This window comes from Lissotriton helveticus, chromosome 3_1 (assembly GCF_964261635.1).
Source record: "Lissotriton helveticus chromosome 3_1, aLisHel1.1, whole genome shotgun sequence".
Taxonomy (NCBI): Eukaryota; Metazoa; Chordata; class Amphibia; order Caudata; family Salamandridae; genus Lissotriton; species Lissotriton helveticus.
The window spans coordinates 560,141,507-560,166,509 of NC_136061.1; the positions used below are offsets into that span (position 1 = coordinate 560,141,507).

General features: G+C 45.3%; 1 protein-coding gene across 1 annotated transcript in view; it reads left to right on the top strand.

Moving 5' to 3' along the window:
- ITGAV (integrin subunit alpha V) overlaps positions 1 to 25,003 on the top strand; it is a 402,152-nt gene that overhangs the window by 58,554 nt on the left and 318,595 nt on the right. Inside the window, exon 2 of the mRNA XM_078680488.1 lies at positions 4,789 to 4,916. Within this exon, the coding sequence (XP_078536614.1) occupies positions 4,789 to 4,916 (128 nt within the window). The remainder of the gene's footprint in view (positions 1 to 4,788; positions 4,917 to 25,003) is intronic.

Genomic DNA, 25,003 nt, shown 5'->3' on the forward strand with positions numbered 1-25,003 from the left:
AGAATGGGAGACTTCAGTCAGTGAAGTGTGGTTCTAGCTTGGGCTCATTCATATTTTATTTGTAACCAGAGTAGAATGCGACCCAAATCTATATATGGGGAAAAATATCCTCTGCCGTACATGATAAGGCTATTGCAAGGCATTGAGGAGTTCCATAACTATATAGGGAATGAAGCCAAAGGCAGAGTTTCATTATAAGGTAATGAAACTCTGAGGTGACTGGCAGTAGCCTTATCATTTACAGCAGGGGGTTCTTTATCCCATATAATACTTGTTTATACCATCACTTTTCTCACAAACCACTTAAAACCTTGGTGTGTAACTCTTTCAGAAAGAGAGACCATGTTTGCAAAGATCAAGAAAAAAAATAGAACCTCTAGTGAAAAATTAAACATATCAAAAACCTGTTAGACATTTGTTGCAAAAAGATATTAGAAACTGTTCAATACAAGTTCAGTTAAAAAATAAATCTATAGTAACTCAGAATGTGTAGAAACATGCAGAAAGATTCTAACTTATCTATAATTATCAGAGGAAAGCAAACAATAATAATGTTCTTTCTGCTAGTCACTGTTAGCTAGAGAAATAAAGCGAGCAGAAGAAAACAAAACAACGCTTCATTTGCGTTGCTTCAAACAGCTGCTCCGTGACTTGAACTGTCTTTCACCACGGCTACTGGCTCTGATAGAGGTCAGTAAAATACCAGAATCACTTTAGCATTCTCTAGATTCCAGTCCATAGAAATTGACTTCCACGAGCACCTGTAGACATTAATATTTTTTTCAAATCTTGTATTTTCAGTGATATGACCACCGACCCCATAGTACTGCTACATTATGAAACTCATTCGTCCTTCTTAATCTCTTTTCATGCATCGGTGTGCTTCTAATATGTTTGCAGCTAAGAACAGGATGCCTGTCTCACACGGCAACATTATGAAAGTTGGGATAAGTTCAGTTTAACGAGTGTCGTGCATTCTTCTCCCTTGCGATGTGTGCATTTTAGGTGTCCCATATAAGAGTAAGTAGCACTTTCTTCTGGTTTCAAGAAAACTGGCGGATTTATGGCCTTCCAGCAAGTGAGAATCTGACGACATTTGATATAAGCAGCTGAGTTAAGGCATGGATTTGTTTATTTGCTCGATATAGTTATGTAGTTGAAAGGGGGGGTTGTGGAGAGTGCATGTTTTCAGCAATATTCTGGATGCTTGTAGTCTTCAGATGCAGAGCAAGCAAACAATCGACTGTCATGAATGAAACGTGACAAATAGTTTCGTATTTGTGATTAATTATTTTGTTCGTCTTCTGGAGGATGCGAGACAACCTGCGACTTTTAATATTCTTTTCATCCAGCTGTGTGCTTAACTCAACGAGAATGAGCACTCCCACACTTTTTCCCTCAGTAAGTCAGACAGCTCCTTTGCTCCATGCACGCTTGATTGCTGCGACCACGATGTAAACGTCACTCGACACTGGAGAAATCTAAAGGGAGCTCTTATCAACTGACCTGCTTTTGTTTGTTTACATTGTCTCTGGCCTACATGCTGGTCTTTCTGGGTAAAGAGCCTTGGGCTCACTTGTAAATCGTGTTCTTGCAGGATGCACTTATTTTTTGGGGCAACCGTTAATCGTTCTCATATAATTCCAGTTAGAACTTTTAATGACGATTACAACTAGGCCCGAGCCCCAAACTTAATGTCACATTCAGCCAGGGTTATCAGTTTACCCAATAGCACCTTCGATACTATGATTTGCAGTCTTGCTTTCATGTTGCATCTTTGAGCCCCTTAACTGTTTGTAACGGTTTCATTTGGTATTTTTTTACTTGGCTAATATAAATGTGTAGTTTTTCTCTGCACGTAGTCCAGCTCCAAACACACAGCGTAACGAGATTTTACAAAAATCTGTTCTAACTGGCCAATACAATTTAACATGGGCATTACAAGTAACTCGGAGGATAAATTAAGAGCATTTTTTCCATTTAAGCATGTTATTATTAACACGGACGCTGATTGATGTCTATGGAACAGGCTCTGTGTGTACCCGGGGACAGAAATAGGGGGTTTGAGGTGACAAATTCAGCTGCCTTTGTTGAGCTGCATTCACTGCTTTTCTGCTGTGTTTCAGTCAAAGCGTCTTATGTAAATATTATTGAAGGGGGATTTGGCGCTGGTCGACTTCTTTGTAGCATTTCTGCAAAATTTCAGAAGCCTGGCAAGGGGGGCTTGTGTCCTTCAGTCACACTCTCTCTCTTGTACACCTCTCTCTCGCTCACCTCTCTCTCACACACTTTCCCCGCCTCTCTCATATTGGTTCACTTCAGGACTTAAAGCACAGCTACTTTCCCGTGCCTTTTCAAGATTTCTGTCCCTCAAACCCACGTTTTCCTCCTCTTCTTGGGTTGTTTTCTATGTACACTCTGTACTCTTTATGCCTCTGTGGCCTGCTCTCCACTTCTTTCTCTCTTTTTCACACACTCTTTCTGCTCCTCTGTCTGTAGTCCATTCACCATTCTTGTACAAACCGCCAATCCCTATACCTATACATTATAATTCAGACAATTGTAGGATCAACATATCAGTGGAAAATTGCAATGGAACAATAAATAATGGGTATGGTCAGTGACCATTGCCTTTTAGATCCTGCTATATGCAGTTGTTGTATTTGGTCACCAAGACTACTATGCCATTCTGTAGTTGGCTTCCCAGATATACGAAAGAGTGTGGAAGTTGTTTAGGTAGTGTATGAGTTTTGTATGAATGAGAGTGTGTGAGTTTGTCGCTTGTCTCTCTACCTGGGGATACCTATTATTTATTGTTCCATTGCAATTTTCCACGGATATGTTGATTATACAATTGTCTGAATTATAATGTATTGAGTTGTTTATATACAGTAAAAATAAAAAAAAAATAGAATTATGATAAACGTTTTTGCTAAAAGAAATTAAATAAAAAAATATATTTTTGTAAATTGTCTGAGCACTTTGTTGTCAAGGGATTTTCAGCTCACGTTTTGAATTTGCGCTAATCAGTGAAAAGGAATATAGCTCTAGAGGGAGACTCTCTTCTTCTTGTGTCATATTTTCCCCTCTTCTCCCTGACCGTTTATGTATTTTTAGAGGGGGTCCCTAATATATTGCAAATGTGTGACCAATTGCATTGAAAATGCTTGTGTTTTTTTTAAAAACTGGGTGTAATTAGTCAATGTATGGAATTATAGTTGCTTCAGGAGGATGATTTGTGAAAGATTATAGAAGAGTTTGCTGTTATTAGCCCACACACCATGCAAACAGAATCTGCCACGCATATTCAGACCATTCACAACTGTTGTCCTTTTTTTAAACATTGACTTACTGTGTCAGAAGAGAATGATCTATTGAAGCATTCTCAAAATAATGTCGCCTTCATTTATATGTCATGATAGTCTAGTAATGTCCTCATGCAGAGTAGGAATTTTTTTAGCGAAGAAACATCATTGATAAAGCCAATAGTTTTGCCTTTTGTGTAGTTAGAAGTTGCTCAGTGACACACTTGGGAAATATTAGCATGCAGCAGTGCGAACCTAACTCGCGCATGCTCCACCTGGGACCACTGATAGTGCTGCAAGGAACAGGTGACGTCTGGCACAATATGGCTCAAGCATTGAGTTGTGGAAGGGGCACAGAGGCAAGGGAGCACAGGCTGCACACCACGGCAACACGTTTATGCAGACAGAGGCAGTGGGGATTTGGCATGGGTGCTGTACATGGCATGGGCATTTTTATTAGCTTGCCACTAGGGCACGCAACCTCCCTTTAGATCACACTTTCTGATAAAGTGCTATCTCTAGGTGAGGGCAAGAACATACCAATTATTCGCTTACTTGTATTTTTAATGTCCTTTTTGGACCGTCATCCTTGCAGGCTCTCAGTCTGATTCAATTCTTTGAATTTCTGCCTCTTCCTTGTTTTCATTACAAGTGTTATTTTGTTCTGCCTGTTGAGAGATTCTTGTAAGTCTGGTCCCAGTATTTCTGAGTGCAGGGCACTGAACAGCAGCCACTGTGCAGGAGGCTCTCTGGTAGAGTCCTTCCCCAGCCTGCACGGAAGAGACACAGGAGTGAGATTTCATCCCTAATTAAAAGAGGCACCCACAATCTTCACTCTTCCAACTCCATTGTGGTGTGATCCGCAGTGGTATTACTAGGTTTAAAGCTCAGGTGCTGCTCTGCCTAATTGTGCCATCACTCTGAGCACAGTGTATGATTTTCCTACCGTATCCACACTATGCATTCTTGGTCTGCTATGTCGAGTCGATCATATCCCTAGACAGTTCTGAAGTGTAAGCTCCAGATCCCAGCAGCAGGGCAGAAAAGTGATATAAGATAAATGGGCACAAAATGTCAGGATCAGTAAAATAATTGTTTCGGATGTTATATGCATATATTTCAGTAATCATTTAACAGAGGGTTGTAAGAAGCACTTTAAACCTTGTTCTTGTTTACTTATAATTGCTTTCTGTATAGATCTTTATTGGAGTTGGGTAATCTCTAGATCATCAGAACTATTCAGTATCCTAAAATTAGTGAAATTATAAAATGTCTTCATCACCAAGACAATTTTTAAAACGCATTCATAGGCAAATTGTATGTTGTGTACTGAAATTGCTGAATTGCCAGACATCAGTGGCAATCCTATGAATATTTTACTATAAATGTTCAAGAAGTTTTGTAAAATTCTTTCTCGACTGTTGAATTTGTTTTAGAGATTTTATAGAAACTGCTCAGTCTCACTATGTACCTCAATTTCTAGGGTATTTCTGCTGGTTGGTGCACCAAAGGCAAATACTTCACAAGCTGGCATTGTGGAAGGAGGTCATGTGATCAAATGTGGCTGGAAGCTTAACCAGGATTGTAACCCTATCATTTTTGATTCTCGAGGTAAGAAAGCGTGTATTTGTTCCATTCTTTGCAAATTCAAGTCATGTGGCTTGAAAATTCAGAACTTTGCCATTCGATCAACCTGTTGATTTGCTCAATGAAGTTCTTAGACCCAGGACAGCTCCAGTCTTCCTTATTTAAGAATGTAAGACCAAACATATTTTTTAAATTCTTAAAATTTTTTTGTTCATCTATCAGAATTCTATTTGGTCAAAATTATGACATCGGTAACTCACAGTATTTAATGCAGTAATAATAATAATAATAACAACTTTATTCGATTTGATACACAAAACATAAAAGCATATAAATAACAATCATTAAAAAATATTTCATAAATATATATTTGACTTGAATAAACTAAAATGCAGTATCATCAATGTGAATCCATAATGTACTATGTATTAACAGGGTAATAAGGCTCATAGGTGTACTCAATCCCCCCTTGTTATTCGTAACCTTAAAGCGGATCTTAAAAGGTTTACCACCCAATAAAGAGTAAAAACATTGGTGGACAATTTTAAAAACAACAGAGCTACCCGTGCCTGCCTAAATCTAACTTTCCTTAGCAGGTCCTTTAAAAACAATTTCCTGGGGAAGGTATAATACGGGCAGAGTAAAACTAGGTGAAGGGTATCCTGCAGAGACTTATTGTCACAGCCTCAGGGCCCCCTCTCTTCTAAATTTGTGATAAAACCTGCCGGTACTGCCAATAAGTGATGGCTTTAATTCATTCTAAAACGGGTTATCAGAAAACGACCGTGGGCACTTGTCATTAATGTTAAATAAGGTTCTATGCCTGTGATGTTTTAACTAAAATATGGTCCCTCACCGAATGTTTTCCCATTTTGATAGTTTCGCACTGTGCCATGTCAAACTTTAGGTACAGTGTTTTGAAATCAACTACATCTTTTGGCCTCATTGTCTCCGGTTTATCAAAAAGGTCTGCACGCCCTAGGTTTCCAAAAAAATCCCTAACGTATTTCAACCATGGGATTTCGCTCGCATGCTTCAGGGAGAGACAATCCCGCACTACCAGCCTTTTCAGCCCCACCTCTGCATTGATCCAGAGCTTCAACCAACATACTAGGGGCTTCACTCTCACACTATCTGTTATATACTTAACACCCAGTTCTTCGTGGGCACAATATGCTGGCATGCTCTGCGGGACCTTCAGCATCCGCCTTAAATATTTGTTCTCCTCCCATTGCAGATTGGAGGGTTTGACAAAACCCCACACCTCACTACCATACAAGACTTTAGCACAGCAGATAGAATTATACAATTTTAAAAGTACGCCTGGAGTCCAACACTTCAACCTCTGTGCATAATTTACAATTGAACCCATAGATCTATTCAGGGTCAGACACTTTTCCTCAGTTAGGTGTTTGCAGTTCAGACGGTTATCAAAAAGCACACCCAAATAGGTAAAGGCTGGGACTTTGCCCAGGGTGTATCAGCCTATAGGATAACTATATTTTTTACTGGGCTTCTTTCCCATCTCCATCACATATGATGTTGCGAGATTAGAGGACATATCCAAGTGGTCCATGAATTTCACGAAGCCATCTATTAAAAGCTGCAAACTATGTGGGGTGCGGGCCAGAAGCACCGTATTGTCTGCGTACAGCAGCACCAGTACTGTTCTGTCCCCTATTCTAGGCTTATCAGCCTCAATGTTCCGCAGGGCAGTATCAAGACCGTTAATGTATATAGTAAACAAGAATGGAGCAAGAATGCATCCTTGTCTGACCCCACAAGAGCACTTGAAAGGCTCCGTAACTTCCCCTCCTTTGTATATCTTACCACTGCTGTCGTATTGAAGTGCAGGGATTGAAGGATATTTATTATGTCTACCCCAAGGTCCCTCATAAGGACCCACAACTTAATGCGATTCACGCGGTCAAAGGCCGCAGTTAGGTCCATAAAGGCTAGATATAGAGTCCCAGCCTTCGCTATAGTGTATTTTGCAGTGATAAGATACAGGTTAAGACACTGATCTATAGTAGATTTTCCCGGGCGAAACCCATATGGAACATCTGTAATAATTTGTGTCTCCTCTGCCCAATCCTTTAACCTGTTTAAAAGCACCTGCCCAGGACCTTTGCTGCAACATCTATTAGCCGTAACCGTGTGGGCCGTCCCTGTTACCCTTCTTAACACTATGGCTGCTGATGATATTTTCCTCCTGTGCTGGGCCATAATGTTAATGGGTGTGTTCATGACGAGCTCAGCTCGTCATGAGTGTACGAGAGGTGTACCTCATGACGAGCTGAGCTCGTCATGAGCACCGGAGGGGTTAAAGATCGGCACGATAATAGCAGTAGACCATGAAGCTGGCATAGGTGCATTTAATGCTGCGTTCAGAACCCTTGTTAAGAGAGGGGCCCAAACCTCGCTATTAGACCTGAAAAGATTTGGAGGGATCCCGTCTGGCCCCGGTGCCTTATTCCTCGTCAAACACTCTATTCCTAGGATTACTTTGTCCAATGCGAAGACAACAAGGATAATTGGGGTTTGCTGATCATCCTGCCTAGCAAGATGGTTATACAGGCCCTGAAAATGCTCCTGCCATTGGTCTGGAAGAATATTGTTGCTTAAGCCCGGCTTATTTGGGTCAGAAAAACAGGAGTGGTTAATTACTTTCCAGAAGCGAGCGAAGTCCCTAGATTCTGCCGCCTCTGTAAGTTCTTCCTATGTAGCCCGTTGTAATTTCCCCTTTCTACCTTTGAATGCTAGCTTGTAGCTTGCACGACAAGCAGCCACCAGTTCTCTATCTCTGGGCTTCCGTTTGAGTGCCCCTTTCAGCTTTCTCAGGGCCTCCGAGCAGTGGCTGTCAAACCACCTTGGGTGGGCCCCGCTGGGAGGACTTCAACAAATTATCTAGCAGCTGTGCGATGTTCATAAAGGCCCCAATTAATTCCGCCCCTCATTTAATACAGTAGTGCTGAGACATAATCAATTTCCTGCTAGCCTGTTGCCTGCTGGTCTTTGGAAGGCTACATTGACCCTTGTGGCTGACTCTTCTTCGGCCACTCTTTCAGTGGTCATCCTAACATGATGGACTAGCCTTCAAGGTGACTAGCCTGATATGAGTTACACTCTGCATGACGCTGGGCTGTCGCTGGCCCTACACCACCTTACTGTCTTTTCAGAGGTGATCCTTTTACATAAGAAACTATTTTCCAGCCATGACTGCTTTTCAGAAGTGACCTAATTTGTGACTGAATCTTCAACCTTCGCTGCCTTTCTCACGTCAAAACGGTGCTGCCAAGTGTTTCCATAGAAAAGTGTATTCCAAATGTATGTCGTGTGTGTATATATATATATATATATATATATATATATATATATATATATATATATATATATATTACGGTATTGGCATGTAAGTTCTACCAAATATAGGCAAAATAATTATTAGGACTACGACCATAATAAAATGTAATTTTCGGCAATACAGTTCTAGCCACATTAATCCATTTGCTGGGGTGATGCCATTTTATTACAACTGTATAGAGAAAGAAAAGTTCATATCCAGATCAGTGATATCTGTTCTCTGCAGGCCTGCAGAAATTCCTGATGTTGAAAGGAACAATTTAATATGCTGTACACTTTCCTCACAACACTCGGCCAGCAAAGAGATTGAACTACTAGACTTAATTCATTAATAACTTCTAGATCTGAGCTGTGGAGTACTTCTATCAATGCGTAAGTCACTGCACTGCCCAGCAGTTATCTTTTCTTTGGATCACCCTTTCCAGCATTGGAATTATAGACCAATTTTTTCAGGCTAAAACACACAATACTGTAAATACTAATGTCCCATGATTCACAGTCTCGAGGTAAAGCCACCAGTATTGGCTACTTCTCACTTACATTTTTAGAGCAAGGAAGCATGTTCTTGGTACGAAGCCTAGTGTGTTTCTCGTCGTCTGTCCAGATGACTTCAAAGCACACATGGAGATAACAGATTTACTTTTACTCTTGTGGATTCCAGAGTCATGCGATGGTGCTGCTTCACCTTGAACTAAGCTGCAGCTCTCTTCTTGTTCAAAGAATGCTGTACAAAGTTTCTGTTTGTTTTCTCTACAAGTTCATTTTATTGTTTTTCCCCCAACATATAAGTTGGTTTCATTGCATTTCAATTCTCTATCATACGTGACCAGAATGTGACAAAGGCCATTTTCAAGGAGAGATAACAAACCTGTCCTGCTCTGGGAATCCCACTAGAAAAACATCAATTTTCTGTAATCATTGGTCTCATCTGCTGTTTGGTGTCTCATGAAGAAAGACCTAATTCGATGTGGACAATCTGAGGCACTCAGATGCCTGTAGAGCGTATGTCTCTGCTGGCTTCTGTTCGCCTGTTAACGCACATCCTAGTTTTACTGCAAGCAGCCATGGGTCTCATAGGTTAATTGTTCTGGAGAAGAGCAGCACCATCCAATGGGTTTCACCTTCCAATGGGTTTCTGAACTTGCCGTGATGATACTGACCTACCTAGACTAGTTTTTTGTACCTCCATCATCACTGAACTAGCATCATCATAGTAGCCACCACAGTGAGGACACCTTCAGTTGGAAAGTAGGTTAATAATATTTTGTTTCTGTCAGCTAGCTTAGGAAAAATGCTAGTTTTTTAATTCACACTTCAGAGGGGATTACTTCTACCCCAAACCCATAGCTTAGAGTTCAAAGACATCTTTGGAAGACTAGATTTCTAATTCCACTTGCCACCAATCCCATGTGCTTGTGTAGGCAAACTGTAAAGTAAGAAAGTGAAGATGGTGAGGATAAGAGTGTTGGAGGGCCTGTCTAAGAATAATGCAGGCTTCAGTATAGGGAGTCTTTCAATTGCACAGTCAAGGATGCTTCCCCAACTCAGTGTATATTTTCATGGAGAAACAAAAACCTATGGCATGACTGGCGTGTGTCGGTATGTAGCCCTCAATGGGCAAGGTTCGGCAAGCATTGATGTTCTGAAAGCAGCTTCTAGGTATATACTTCCCAGAGCCCAAATAACTGGCAGAACATATTTTTAATCAATGCACGTTTAAACCCAATTTCGTCATGTAGTCCCATATTTGTGTTGAAAATGCTGTTCAGCCCCTGATGAGGTGAATGTTCAATGAGCTTGTTCCCAAAGAGGACCTGCACAACAAAGTTATTCCTTCCCTAAATGAAGTATTTCTCATAGCTAATTGGTCTTTGTGAATAGAACCGAACATGGTTACACCAACCAATAGCAAGACAGAGCATATCTAATAGAAGCCAAGACCCATGGGGCAGGCAAATAATGATACTTATGTGTGATCAAATGTAAACCATAAACTTTCTATCACATTGCATACCATTTGTCATATTTCAATGATGAAATTTAGAAAAATCTGAAAAACAGTGAACTTGCGAACATATGATCCAAGCTAAATGCCCCATTCGTAGATTTCAGTTGTAAGGAGAGAATGAGCAAGTTCATCATTCTTGCTACAAGGTGAGGTGTCTGAACTCCTGGAATATCAGGCAGGAACGCTGATGCTAATCTTCAATCCTCCTTATTGGTGGATCCGCACCAACGGGAAATGGCATCCCTGGCCTGTGCAATTCCACAAGGGAAATATTGGGACATGGGGGTGGGAAAGTGTAGGAAAGGGAGAGAGACAGAATACTAGACGAGCTCGGCCCTTAAGGTCTTCAGTACTACTGACTTCCCAATGCATGCCCTCAAGCTTTGTAATGGCACATTGGCATAAATCACCTGAGTGTCAGACATCACTGTTTTGGAGGTACTGGTATCAAGGGGTGAGCAATGGCGGGAGAGGATGTGGTTCGCCAGAAGGGGACTGGTATACACATTAACAACAGTGATTAATGAGTAAGGCTGTGTGGAGAAGTAAAGCTTCTCAGATGAAATCACGATGTCTCTATCAGAAGCGGCTGGTGTCAGAGAAAAGTAGTGGTGCAGCACAGGGTGCAAAAATAAAACAAAAAAACAAATAACTTACCTGCTGCTCTTCTGCTATGCACAGACTGAGGCTCCCAGACTCTCCTATGACCAATCCAAACACTGCTCTCATGCTGGTAATACCCATTAGAGCAGCGTCAGGATTGGGTGGAGCAGGCTGGTTTTGCGCTCCATCGGAGACTGGTAACCTGTGCCTGCTGTTGTTCTCCACGCAGCAGCGCACTGGGTTGGAATAATGTCAGTGTGCATGTTGATTAGGCCATCCTAAGACGGACGGCCAAACCGCCATGCGCACTAACAGCAGTGCCCATCACTCTTCCACCATTCTTCGTTTGGCCCTGCCCCCAAGACTCGGCTCCTGGCAAAAAATACAATTATAGCAAAACTGTTATTATTATTTGATTTTTCGTTTTACTCTGCTGGCAGGGGGTTGACGCTCCTTCGTCATAACGGAGGAGCCGCTCCTGGTCTCTATCAAGCTAGCTCACCTGATATTCCATTGTTGTGATTGTTGACGAATCTTGGATCCCACGCCATGACTGGTGAGCATAGAGCATAGAGGTTATACACCATGTCTCACCACCAATTATTGGAATTAAGTCACAGGGAAGCAGACTAAACCTAAACAGGCAACTTTGTGAAACTGCAAGGTGAAAGGGAACTGTGGGTGAAATAACAAGGTGAAAGGGAATAAACTATTGGCAACGGTAACTATATACCCAAGAAAACTGCAATGCATTTCTCCTTTGATGACCCTGTCTGTACCCTGTAAGTTCTGCCTCAGCCTCTTACCTGAGCCACTGGACTGGCATGCCATACTTCCACCCAACTCATCTCTGTTTCACTGTTGCTCAGTCAGTTCTTGCACAAATCCTGACAAAACGAAAATAATGGTACAAGAAATAGGTCTAGTACAGCAACCTCAAAAAATTCCCCCAACAAAAGTTCATCAGATCTACGGGAGCACTTGGAAAACTAGAATACATTGTAGTGAGTCAAAAAGAAAGCATAACCTCCCATTTTTATAGTGCCTCATATCACAATTCTGTAGCTTATGTTTTTCCATTTTCCCTTTTTACTTGCCACTACTATAATCTGTGAGATTCCATGTAACAACAGCCCTGGCTACAGGCTTTACCACAGTGTAATAATAATCCATCCTTAAAAGCCTATTGCCATTCACACATGCTTTTCACAATAAGTAAGTCGGGCTTAATGTCTGTGTCAATATAAACAGGACAAACCTATGGAGTCTGCCATAGCTTTTCCCTAAGAACGTTAAGGCCATTAGCCTTTAACACTGGATTGCCACCATAACCAATGCAGACTTCTACAAGAGTGCATAAACTGGCACCTGTCTTGCACATGCAGTTATAAAAGTACATGTATGTAGAAAAGAATCATTTTGAAAAACAATATACATCCTCGGTCAGTATAGACTAACAAGAATCATCACAGTGAAAATGCTCCAGTTTGTCAGAGCCAGCATCAAAACAACTACTACTACTACCCTGGTCTGTTAAATTATCTACAGCAAAATACCCATCTTTTACATTTAACACAGGTTGATACCAACCCACTGTTAAAGGCCTACTGGCTTTAGCAGATTGTTTTACGAAAAATTATTTATTTATTTATTTATTTGGGCATTTGTAAAGCGCCTGGTGACGCCACTGGCGTGTCCCCGCGCTGTAGTAAGTGAGAAGTGGCCGCCCTCCATCCCATTAAAGGCTACCTGCTGAAAAGGTGAGTCTTAAGCTTTTTCCTGAACAGGGTTTCAGATGGTTCAAGACGTAGTTCTGGAGGCAGAACATTCCAACATCTGGGAGCGAGATATCTAAAAGATCTCCCTCCCATGCGGGCCTTCCTTACCCTGGGTACCATCAGCAGTCCGGTCTGAGAAGACCGTAACTTACGAGTAGGCTCGTAGTGGGTCACCAGATTCTGAAGCGGTTCGGGGGCTTTACCGCTCAAAATGCGATGGCATGTGGAGAGGGCTTTAAACTCAACCCTCTTCTCCATAGGAAGCCAGTGAAGGGCTTGAAGAGCAGGGATGGAGGGTGATCTCCTGGGAAGCCTGAGGACAAGCCGTGCCGCGGCGTTCTGAAGCACTTGAAGGCGGCCCATGACCTTTTTAGCTAGTACTCCTGCCTTTGTAATAACTGATCATAGCAGAGCAGACCTGTGGCATTGGACATAACTTTTCCCAGTGCACCAGTCAGGCCTATAGTTTGTCATCATAACCAACTCGGGTTTACTTTTTTGAGCTTAAGCTTCCCCTAGACAGTCCTAAAATTACAAAAATATACAAAATTACAATTTGCTTAGCAAAATACTATCACTCCTAAAATGGCTTAATGAGGATTCTCATGGAGCATATTTTCAATACCCACAGATTCAGTGGGAGTAACCAACACAAAAACCCTTGTCTACTATCGGAATCTGTTTGATTCCATTTAACAAAACCCTTCCCAGTAGGCTTTCATACAAACTGATAGCAATTCACCCTTAAATGGAATGATGTTAATGTATGCTCTTACTCAATACATAGATCAGACTAATTGCTTTTATAGTAACATTTCATAATAAGCAGATGGATCATTAGATAGCCACCATAACCAACTCTGTCCTGGCTGTTGTGAGTGTAAGCTTTGCCACAAGCCAAAACGTGCAGTACAAACACTCTTTTCAGTGAAAGCCCACAGCTTCAGCCCAGTCAAATCATGTACTTACGATAACCAACATGTGCGTGAATCCTAAACTCCTCTCTCAGTAGTACTCAAAGTAATTATTTCTTTCTTCATCTCATAAGATGTTAGACCTAAAAATGAGGCTGAGGTATAATACATTGTCTCCAAGACAATCAAAAACAACCATTTTACCATGGTATGTGCAAAAATTGCAAAATATATTGTTTATTGTAGAATGTTCTTCCTTAGCAAGTGCTTGCGTCAAAGCAAAAAACAACTGTGGTAGGTGCAACCGCACACTGACAGTGTTTCACACATTTCTGTTGTTTTTCTCGAGATCTACGTATTATTCCCAATAATAAGGGAATATGTTTAAGACCTTTCTTTGGGAGCTGGAATGGTGATGTGGTAATGCCCCACCAAAGGCTGCAAACATTGATTTAAAAAATATGGGGGATTGGCGGGGATGCGGCCTGCAGGGGGACTTCCGGCATATATGGTGGGACTGTCCTAGGATCCGTCCATTCTGGGATGAAATCCTCTCTCACATTAAAGATATCCTCGGCTACCCCATTCCCACCTCCATAGACTTTGCCCTTCTAGGTCTCCAAGACCCTCTTTTGGTGAGATAAACTAAGGCGGACAAAGCGATCATGTGGACTTGTTTAGGGGCGGCCAAGCTCACTTTGGCGGCTTCATGGAAAAAGCCTGAGGCCCCGGCGATTTCTTTATGGCATGCCCGTCTATGGAGGATCTTGTCCATGGAACGCCTGGCGAACATTCTCCAAACTGATTCCAAAAGCTTTACACTGCACTGGGGACCTCTGGTGTCCTACCTATCCCGGGGCCTGTCCTCTGCGGTTTGTCCACCAACTGTACGAGCTATGCATTTATTTCAGTTTTAGCGGCCTCCAGTTGAAGATAGTGAGCCTTGGCAGCTGCCCCGAATGTACTATGGTCTGGTTTGTGCATCGCCAATACTGCCTATATTACTGCATATTTCTGCCTCTGTTCTTTATTGTGTTATTTCTTTTATTTTTTAATTCGTCACCACCGGATGGGGCGGGTGGGAGGGGGGGGCATTCTGTTGGGTTGGGGGGGTTTACTTGTTCCGAAATTGGCATAATTCACTTGGTACGGGACGGTGACCGGCCTGGGGACTGTGCGAAGCTGAACCAACCATAGCTCCTTATGTCGCCTCCTGGGCGGTTGCACGCCCTTTGTACTATTAAGAATGCAGTCTTTAGTATTTGATCATGTTTCATGCTTAATAAAAAGACAACTTTGGAAAACAAAATATGGGGGATTTTATCTTTCTGTCATCAGGATTTCCAAATCAGCTTGCCACTTCTTTAAGTTACCTGAGGGTTTAAACGAAAATAATTAGCGGATTCTGACAGGATATGTATTTGGGGATTACAACCAATTACATTTTTGGCTGATCTAATTTTGCATATTCCAACATAACTTCATAGCTCCAAAAAAGCTACAACAGATTTAGGCTGTCTTGTGTATGAAAGAAGGAGTTTAAAATGTATGAAAAATTAGAAAAACATATTTTTAAAAAGCTAAGCATACATGAATATTTCAGAAACAGTTGCTAAAATAGAAAAGTAGGATGATGAGGCAGGATGATCAGTGGAAGCATAGGAAATATCTCTCATGTTTCTGTGAAATAGAAAATTGTTGTTATTATTATAAGATTTGTATAGTGCAACAGCTACTTGGGGAGTGTCTCAGTGCTAGATAGAGTCTGATCCCCAAATGACATAGGTGCTAGAAGGCAGAACTGAATAGCAGGGTCTTAAGGAGTCTCTTAAAGATCTGAACATCCCAGTGGCATGAAGTTGAACTGGGAGGGCATTCCACTCCCTGGCGGCCAGATAGGAGAATGAGCTACTGCCCCACTTTTTCCTTCCGAATTGAGGAATTGCTACCAGCAAGGAATTAGATTACCGGAGAGACCGAGCTGTTTGGTGTGGGGTGAATCTATTCGACAAATACTGAGGACCTTTGTGGTAAAAAGCTCTCTGTCAGAACCAGATATATAAACCTCACACTTTCTTTTATGGGCAACCTTACAGTTCTTTTTGGCCGAGTTGGATGTGAGCTCTCCAGGGGAGGCTCCGCTGATGCCTGACGGCAGCTTTCTGCAACTGCTGTAATCTCTTTAGTAGGCATGTAGGCCTCAGTACAGATAATTAACATAATCCAGCTTAGAAGTGATCAGGGCCTGGATCACTGTTTTTGCTGCTAAGGGGGAGGAGATAGAGAAACATTTTTAACATTTTTAGCAGGTCAAGGCTAGTGCCTACTACCCCTGCCATGTGGGTTGCGAAGGAAGCAATGGTATTAAACTTTTCCCTGAGATTATGTGCTATAGTGGTTGGGGGGGGTGGCGGGAGGACATCCTTGGACCAATGACCGTTACCCCAGCTGGGACTATAAAAAGTAAATGGTCTGGGAGTTTGTCATTATGAACTGCACATCACCAAATTGGCTTTACTGAAAACTAGGAAGTTTGATACCAAACGTCTTAGCACATTAAATCCACACTGACGCCAGTGAGGAATTTAATGCAAAATACACACACAGGGCATCTTAGAGATGCCCCTTAAAAAATGACCGGACTCACCCCCAGACATGTTTCCGGACTCCCTGGGTCAAGAGCCTCTCGCTCTCTGGGTACTGAAACAAAGCACAGCGTTTGCATAGGTGCCAAGTCTCCTACCGCCGGATGGGCAGGGTCCACGAAGTGGAAGCTTCAAAGGCTTGCCGTCTTTGTGAGCTTCCCCAGGCTTTTTGCTGCTCCCAGCAACTGGCCCTCGCAGGTTCTGACCCTGGTTCTGGGTGGGAGAATCGGCGGGAAAACCAAGATAAGAGGAGAGGTGTGAACACTTTTGCCAGCACCACCCCTCAGGTGGGGGAGGAGAGGTGAAGCACAACTCTCAGTCCCCTTCATCTTGAAGATGGGGGACCCAGCCAACCAGAGTGAAGCTTATGTTCCCCTCCCACTGGAGGGTGGCATAATAGAGGGTATACCCACCCCAAGGAAGGGACCCATTGGTCCCAACCTGTACCTACCTGAAACTCCCCTACATTTAGAATTTAGGGGCAACCCTGAACCTTGCCTCCACAAACAAGAAGAAGAAGAAGGACCAAAGAGCTGGCTTGTTGGAAGAAGAGTAGGACCCCAACTGACTTGGCCACAGCCCTACCGGCCTGTCCTGACTTCGACCTGCTCCAGTGAAATCCTGGTGTGTCCTGCAGCCAGCTGCACCCCAGAAACTGGAGGCCCTGCCCTCCGTAACAAGTTTTTGTCTCCTGTGAGCACTGGATTTGCTCACCAACAGACTCTGGCTCCGTCCAAATCCGCGAGTCTGCACCTGATGCCCACGGCCCGAGTTCGAGTGGCCCAACATCACGAGGAGGTCTCCCTGGCGATTCTGACCTGGGATCTGGTGATCCCCGACCTACCTAAAGTCTCCCAACAACACCTACATCCCCTTTCTGTAGGATCCCCCCGACTGGAGGCGGTAAGGAAAACCATAAGCCAAAAGACACCCCTGCACCTGATGCCCTACGGCCTTCGGTGTCCCAACCGACGGTGTCCCAACATCCCTCGACTACCCAACTTACCTCTCCAACTGGTGGTTGCCTCCAGAAGATCTTCCTGCCCGAGCGTGCAGTGTTTGTTCTCACCAGAGCCTCCCCATTGAAACCAACTGGGCTCCCGACGTCGATCCAGCATCCTGCACTCAGCCACCCCTGTGCCGCTGTGTGTGCACCTGGTGTGCTATTTTGGATCCCCCCTTTGCCCTGAGCTAAACACTAGGAGCTTTTGCTCCCACATCCAAGTGGCGAGCCCGTGAGCAGCCACCAACCGGAGGCCCCCTATGCCCATTCGTTAACAATAGGCCTCAGCACTCTGCACCTGGTTGCCCTAGTGCTGGTTAGAGTGTTCTTTGAGTGCATCCTTGGCCCTGGGGGAACCCTGGTTTTAACCTCAGAAACCCAAGGACCAGAACCAACTACTTACCTTTTAACCGATAACTTAATTTCCCACTATAGGATTGTGTGGAGTTGGAAATTGTGTGGAAACCTAAGAAACTGTATTTTGACCAAAACTGACTTACTTACCTTTTAACCAGGAAATATCCCAGTGTGATATTTAGGCATATCACACTGAGTAGAAAAAGTAATCTGAAAGTAATCTCAAAGTAATTTCAAAGTAATCAAAAAGTAATTTCAACTGTTTCTGAAGATTTTATCTATCTGTAACAAAGCCAACTGCATTAAACTGTATGATACCAGTAAAGTACTATTTTAGTTACCTGCACCAAGTCTGGCTTTGTTAAATACAACAAAGAAATATTGGTATACAAAACATTTGGTCTGAGTTCAGTTTTTGAGTGTGTAACATAATTTCTTGCCTGAGTATGTACAATAAATGCTTAACACTACCTTCTGATAAAGTCTTACTGCTCGCCCACACTACACAAATAGAGAGTTAGGTATTATCTACTTTAACCTCTGAAAGCCTTTTCGGGGCATGGCTTGGCGCACGGCAAGATGGCAGCACAGTAGAGCTACTCTGCCGGCCGCCATAAAGACATCCTACAATATCCTGCCCTTACGGTGCCAGCCGTAACAGTATGTGGTGAGGGACGAGCAGCAGGGGCACTCCTCAACAGCTGGTGAAAATTCTGGAGGCAACGCAGGATCGGAGCCGGAGAAATCGACCCCGGTGGTTCCGGTCGCTAAGAAGCCTGAAGCCTGCGGTGAGACGGACGCGAGAGGCGCTCCTTTGTTTGAACCCCCCCGGGGCACGAGAGCTGGAGTACATCGGGATGGAGGACAGGAAACTGCCACCAGTGAGTGCTGTCCTCCCTCCCCCACCTTTTCTTTGAACTCTGGCGGGACGGAGGTCTGGGCGGACCTCGAGTTTGGAGACACCGGTAAGGTGAGGAGGACGCTGGGCAGCCCTGAAACTTGAGCGGCCGGCTCTGTGGTGACTGGTGGGCCGCGGCAGGCCACGAGGCCCGGGGCTGGACACACAAAGACCCCCGGGCGCGGGATATCCTGACATCGCTTCAGCGGCTCGGATTCGCTGTGGGGTAATATGCTACCCGCTGCTGTGTGGAACCTGCGCAGTGGGAGGCTTTTGCTGCGAGCGCGCAGCTCTCCATTGCATTCCTGCTCCCACTACCCCGGCATTGGTGGAGGAGTGACCAGCGGTTTCGATTGTGGACAGTTCTACGCTTCTGGGCTCCACGCTGCGCTGCTCCGTGCCCCTGAGTGACCTGCTGGGCCTTCATTCTGCCTACATTGGGGACACTGATTACATCTGCGTGGATAGACCTTTTCCTCTTGGTACTGTCACCACACACATGGCGCGGGGTGCAATGAATTACGGACTGTGAAAGGCCTACGCTGCTTACCTGCACGCCGCTCTGCGCCATTATCCTCGCTGCCCTGCCAGAGTCCATTTCAGGCGCTACATGAACATGGCTTCCGAGTGCTGAGGAGGCCCTCCTTTCTCTGAACTGCGACGAGGACGCCGGCGACGGTTGTTACACCGTATAGAGCTGCATACAGATAGGCTACACTGCTTTCGAGGTTGCGCCAAGACGGGTAGTCGGACAGCGCCGGCTCTGGAGGGGCCGGGAGTGGACCAAGGAGGGCTGCGGCATCTGACCAAGTACTGAAGAGGTGTGCACTACTGGCGTTGCGGGTGAGTCAGGCACTCTCACCCACAATGGGCAAACCTGACAAGACACAGCCCAGACTGACCTTTGAGCTCCGCAAGGGCAGCAAACAGACCGTCCCGGGTGCGTCAGATGCGGAACACGACGCGTCGTTACAGGGACCCTCCATGTTGGAAACGACGCTGGTGGCGATACAAGCGAGTCTGCAGGCGATAGATGGGAAAATTGAGGCCTTAAATGTACGCATGGACCAATTCTCGGCTAAACTTGACAAACAGGCCACGAGATTAGTAGAGGCAGAGCAGAGGATCACGGATGCGGAAGATGGTCTGCAGCAGATGGCCGGCAAGACATCGGAGATGGTCAAGCTTCTGGAAATTATTCAGGCTAAGAATGAGGACATCGAAGCGCGGTCCAGGTGCAACAACATCCGCGTCCTGGGACTGCCGGAGTCGACCAATGTGGGGAGACTAGAGGACCACGTGGAGACCATGCTGCGGGAGATTTGCGGCACTGATGATCTGTCCCCCATGTTCGCGGTCGAGAGGGCCCACCGTTCATTGGCGGTGCGCCCGCCACCTGGTACACCACCGCGGCCTATAATTATAAGACTGCTGAACTAATGAGACCGGGATACTGTGCTACGCATAACACGACAGAAGGGCAAGATCACATATCAGAATAGCCAGCTGTCCTTCTATCCCGACTTCACTGCTCAAGTGCAGGCGGCGAGGAAAGAGTTTCAATCTGTGAAGGGGTTACTCCAGCGTGAGAAAATACCGTATGCCATGCTATACCCAGCGAGACTCCGTATTGGTGAATTCGAAGGAGGGAAAATCTTTGCCACCCCCAAGCAAGCGATGGCGTATGCCAAGACACTACAAAAACTTCGCAAGTCACCTGATGTCACTTCGGACGTCAACGATTGAATTTGGTTGTGTGTTAGTTCTTACTGTGGCTGTTGCGATTGGCTGTCCCGCAGTTTGGGATGCGACTGGGTCGGGGAGGGCGGATATTCGTTGGCTTTCATTAATAGTTCATGTCCCTGTTGATGGTCCTCCCCGCGCTGATACCGTCCTCAATTTCACATGGGAGGATAGGCTGTAAGTTCTAGTACCAATGCACATATTGTTGTCGGAAAGTTGTATGACTCACCAGATGCATCTACTTGTTTTATATAGACTGGCCGGAAAAAAGGGCACTGATTGATACTTACGGGGGCCCACTTCTGCCTTGTGCCGGAAGTGTGCATTGCCTCCACTGCCCCCAATGGGTGTCACCCACATGTTGAAATGTATGTTGTTTTGTGGCGGGCGGGATGGGGGGGCACCGTGGTCCTTTGGCGGGTTGGGGTTGCCAACGTGGGAGTGGGGAGAGGGGTCTGGTCCTTTTTTCTGCTTCAGAGAATGTATTGTAGCCACCATTCACCTAATTACAAAGATTACATCACTATGTATATGTGCTTTGCTACACAGTGAGGCTGGTTTGCGATCTACAAGGAGCCGCCTCGATGGCGGGTGAGAGATATACATGTGTCACTTAGAACGTGCATGGCCTGAACACGCCTAAGAAGACTAGGCAGGTTCTTGCTCACCTTGACAGGCACGGGGTGCAAATTGCATTGCTACAGGAGACGCATTTAACAGCACAACATGAGGGCTCCGTAGCACGTAGATGGGCTGGATATCGTCTAGCCTCTTCCTACTCTAATTATGCCCGAGGGGTCCTCCTTCTCATTAAAAAAGGGGTACACTTTGAACCACTAGACAAATGTACGGATCGGGAGGGCCACTGGGCAGTGGTGCGGGGCACGTTGGATAAGATGGTTGTGACTATAGCTAACATATATGGCCCTGTGGTGGACGAGCCAGCGTCGCTGTCCTCTCTGTTTCAGTTGTTGCGCTCATGGCCGGAGTCGGCACTAGTGATTGGGGGAGACCTGAATACACACCTAGACACTCGGGTAGACAAAGCCACGCTAGCGGGTACCCGTATGTTAAAAACTGCTGCTTGTATCCGGCAGTTCATGGAGGAGATGGGGCTGGTTGACCCCTGGCGCCTGAGACATGAGGATGTTCGGGAGGGGACTCACATTACACCTTCACACAATACATGGTCCCGTCTGGACTACTGGCTGGTAGATGGATCGCCCAATGGATGGGTAACTGAGGCCTATACGCTCCCCAGGACCCTATCGGACCACAATCCGCTCATGCTTAAATTTCAGATCCCTCACACTGTGCGCCCCCCCTTCACATGGCGGTTCCGGGTGGATGCCCTGTTAGACCCTGTTTTTGCTGACGCTATCCATAAAGCTATAGTACAGTATTTCGACCTGAATGTGGGTACGGTAGATAGTGCAGCTACCCTATGGGAAGCGTTTAAGGCCACTATAAGGGGAGTGTGTATAGGCACAACGGCAGGCATCCTACGTGACTTGAGAGAGCAAATACGACGCATAGAATTCAAGCTGCGCGACCTAGAAACCTCATATGATGCACTCCCCTCACTAGACACATTGGCACACATTATGGAATACACTGAGGAACATAAATCCCTGGCAGAGTCGGAAATGAAGTATATATCAAAACGGTTTGTGGCGAGGGCCTATGGGGAAGGGGGCAGACCGGGTCGGGTGTTAGCCAAGCGGCTGCAGGAGCGTTTGAGTGCCCCTTCGATAGAGCACATAGTGGACAAAGATGGCATTAGTCATTACACATCTGATGCTATACTGGGCCAATTCCATGCGTTCTACGAACATCTCTACACATCTTGCGGCGACGTGTCTGACTCGGCGATGGCTGACTACTTACAGGACACGGCCTGTGCCTGGCTGTCGGATGCTCATAGGAAATATCTCGGCCTTCCTATTGATGAAGCGGATATTAAAGAGGCCATACTTGCCCTACCGAACAAGAAAGCTCCCGGGCCGGATGGGCTGACGGCGGTATTTTATAAGCGGTATGCCGATCTCCTGGCGCCCCACATCTTGGCCATGTATGCGGAGGCACATGAGGTGGGCTATCTCCCACCATCTCTGCGGCAAGCGCTGATTATCACTTTACTGAAAAAAGATAAGCCACCCACCAGGTGCGAATCCTATCGCCCCCTGTCCCTGATCAATATTGATGCCAAGATTCTCGCAAAAATCCTCGCCACCAAACTTCATCCGCTGCTGCCAATGCTGGTCCTGCCTGAACAATCTGGCTTCATTCCCGATCGCTCCACATCTTGGAACCTCCGGACGATTTTTGCCATGTTCCATGTACTAAGCCCAGATCTGCAAGCCGTGGCCGTGTTACTGGACGCGGCCAAGGCCTTTGATTCGATCGAATGGTGGTACATGTTCTTTATCCTGCGCAGGATGGGGTTCCCCCCTGTCTTTATCAGATGGATACAGATCCTATACACGGATGCCTCGGCACGGGTGAGGGTAGGCGGATTCACTTCTAACCCGCTGGCTATACAACGTGGTACTAGACAGGGGTGTCCCCTCTCCCCATTCCTCTTTGCCATCTTGCTGGAGCCACTGGCGTGCAGAATCCGTCAGACAGACAGGGAAGCGGCGCTAAACTTTAAAAACGGACCAGTGGGCATCTCTGCCTATGCAGATGATATGGTTGTGTATGTTCGGGAGCCACATATTTTTCTGTCGCAGATTATCCGAGAATATATCCGCTTTGGCTTCTTCTCTGGTTTGAGTATAAACTGGGAGAAGTCGGTTATAATTCCCCTCACGCTGGCCACTACCGCTCCCACGCTGGAGTACCCTTTGGTATGGACTGTTGATCCGGTGAAATACCTTGGTATCTGGATCCATAGAGACCCTGTTATTGACATACGCAAGAACTATGGGAGGGCATATACTGACTTAGTGCAGCAGGTGGATCGATGGGTGAATCTGCCTCTGTCGGATCGCATCATGGTCATAAAAATGGTAGTACTCCCTAAGTTTCTGTACTTATTCTGCAATGTCCCTCTCCGCCTAAATAAACATTTTTTCGCGACCCTGCAAACACAGTTGCTCCGCCTGGTATGGGGAGCAAAACCTCCATGTATCAGCTGGAACACCCTAACATTACCATTTGACAAAGGGGGTTTTTGCGCTCCAGATTTTTATATTTATTATTTGAGCGGACTAGCCCACTTAGCGTACTTCTGGTACAGACCGCATTGCTTTATCCCAGATGTAGCGGTAGAGGAGAGAGATGCGGGTGAGGTTCCTCTGCAGGGCATTATAACACACATACACCGACGCACGCCTAGGACAGAGATCAATACGATTGATGCCACAAGCTCGGCCTGGCAGGAGATTGGTAGGCGGACGGGCCGTTTGCCGCTATATGCGCCGAACATGTACATCATGGGACATGGCGCCTTTTCTGTGGCACAAGAAAGGGGCCCAATGCGAACGCTTGCTAATGCCGGCATCTCTGTATTGGGAGACCTATTTAGGGATGGGACTTATGTATCCGGAGACAATCTGGATCATATTTCCAACTCCTCACCCCTGTTTCAATACACATGTTATCGACTGCGTAGAGCTGTGCGGAATCATTATCCCAGTTTTCCACTTGAGCCTGTCGTCTCCAATTCGCTACAGTTGGTGGTTACTGCCGCCACTAGGAAACATCTGCTCACCAGACTTTACAGGATTGTGTACTCAGAGTTGATTCTCCCGGAGGACCGCAGCTTAGCTCGTTGGAACAGAGCTATGGGTATACAGCTGACGGAGGATGTGTGGGCCCAGATCTGCTCGCTTACGGGTAGGGTATCACCTAACAGCAATTTACGTATTATACACCTGAAGTTCATTCACCAGACATATCATACCCCCATGAAGCTTCACAGAATAGGCTACAGAGACACTGATTGTTGCAGGCGGTGCGGGCGGGCTGGGGCTGACTTTATACACCTGTCGTGGCACTGCCTGGCCGTTCATTCCTTCTGGATAGATGTTTTGAAAATGTTAGATGTTATGACAGGACACACTCTGGACTGTACACCGCTTCTGTGTCTTCTGGGACATGTACCAGAGGCCAAAGGGGTGCTAGGCCGCTTTGTGTGAGTGGCTCTGCTGCTGGCGAAGAGGAGGGTACTGTTCACGTGGGATGGGAAGCGTTGCCCCAAGGCGTCCCAGTGGCTTAAAGACTTGGTCTACTGCCAGGAGCAGCTAAATACATACTCGGAAGAACTCCCCAGGAGCTCTAGCCCTAAATATATATGGACACCGCTCAGAGACTATTTGCTGGCGTGCAGTGAACGAGAGGGAGACGCCGAGGGTGTTGTGCAGAGTACGGAGAATTTGGCTTCGTAGTCCCTAGGGGTAATGATGACAGTCTCTGGGGGTATCAAACATGGCCGTAGCATTGTATATCTTAAAATAATTTGTATAGGTGATTGAATGATACTGGTACAGCATGTCTCATATTGCAGAACGTGGGGACCGGGAAGGGGGGGTTGCTTGTTCAGTTGTAGTTCTATTTCCTGAGAAAATGACACTGTATCTTGTACTATCCTTGCAGTCTAACGGCTGTCAATAAACAAATTTAAAAAAAACTAAAAAAACAAAACTCTGAAAGCCTTTGGGGATCCATTGGACTCTGTGCACACTATACCTTACTTTGGTATAGTATATACAGAGCCAGCTTTCTACAGGGGATAATTCCAAATGATGTGGATCATGCTTGATTTTATAATGTAATTGTTCTTGACATTGGCTCTA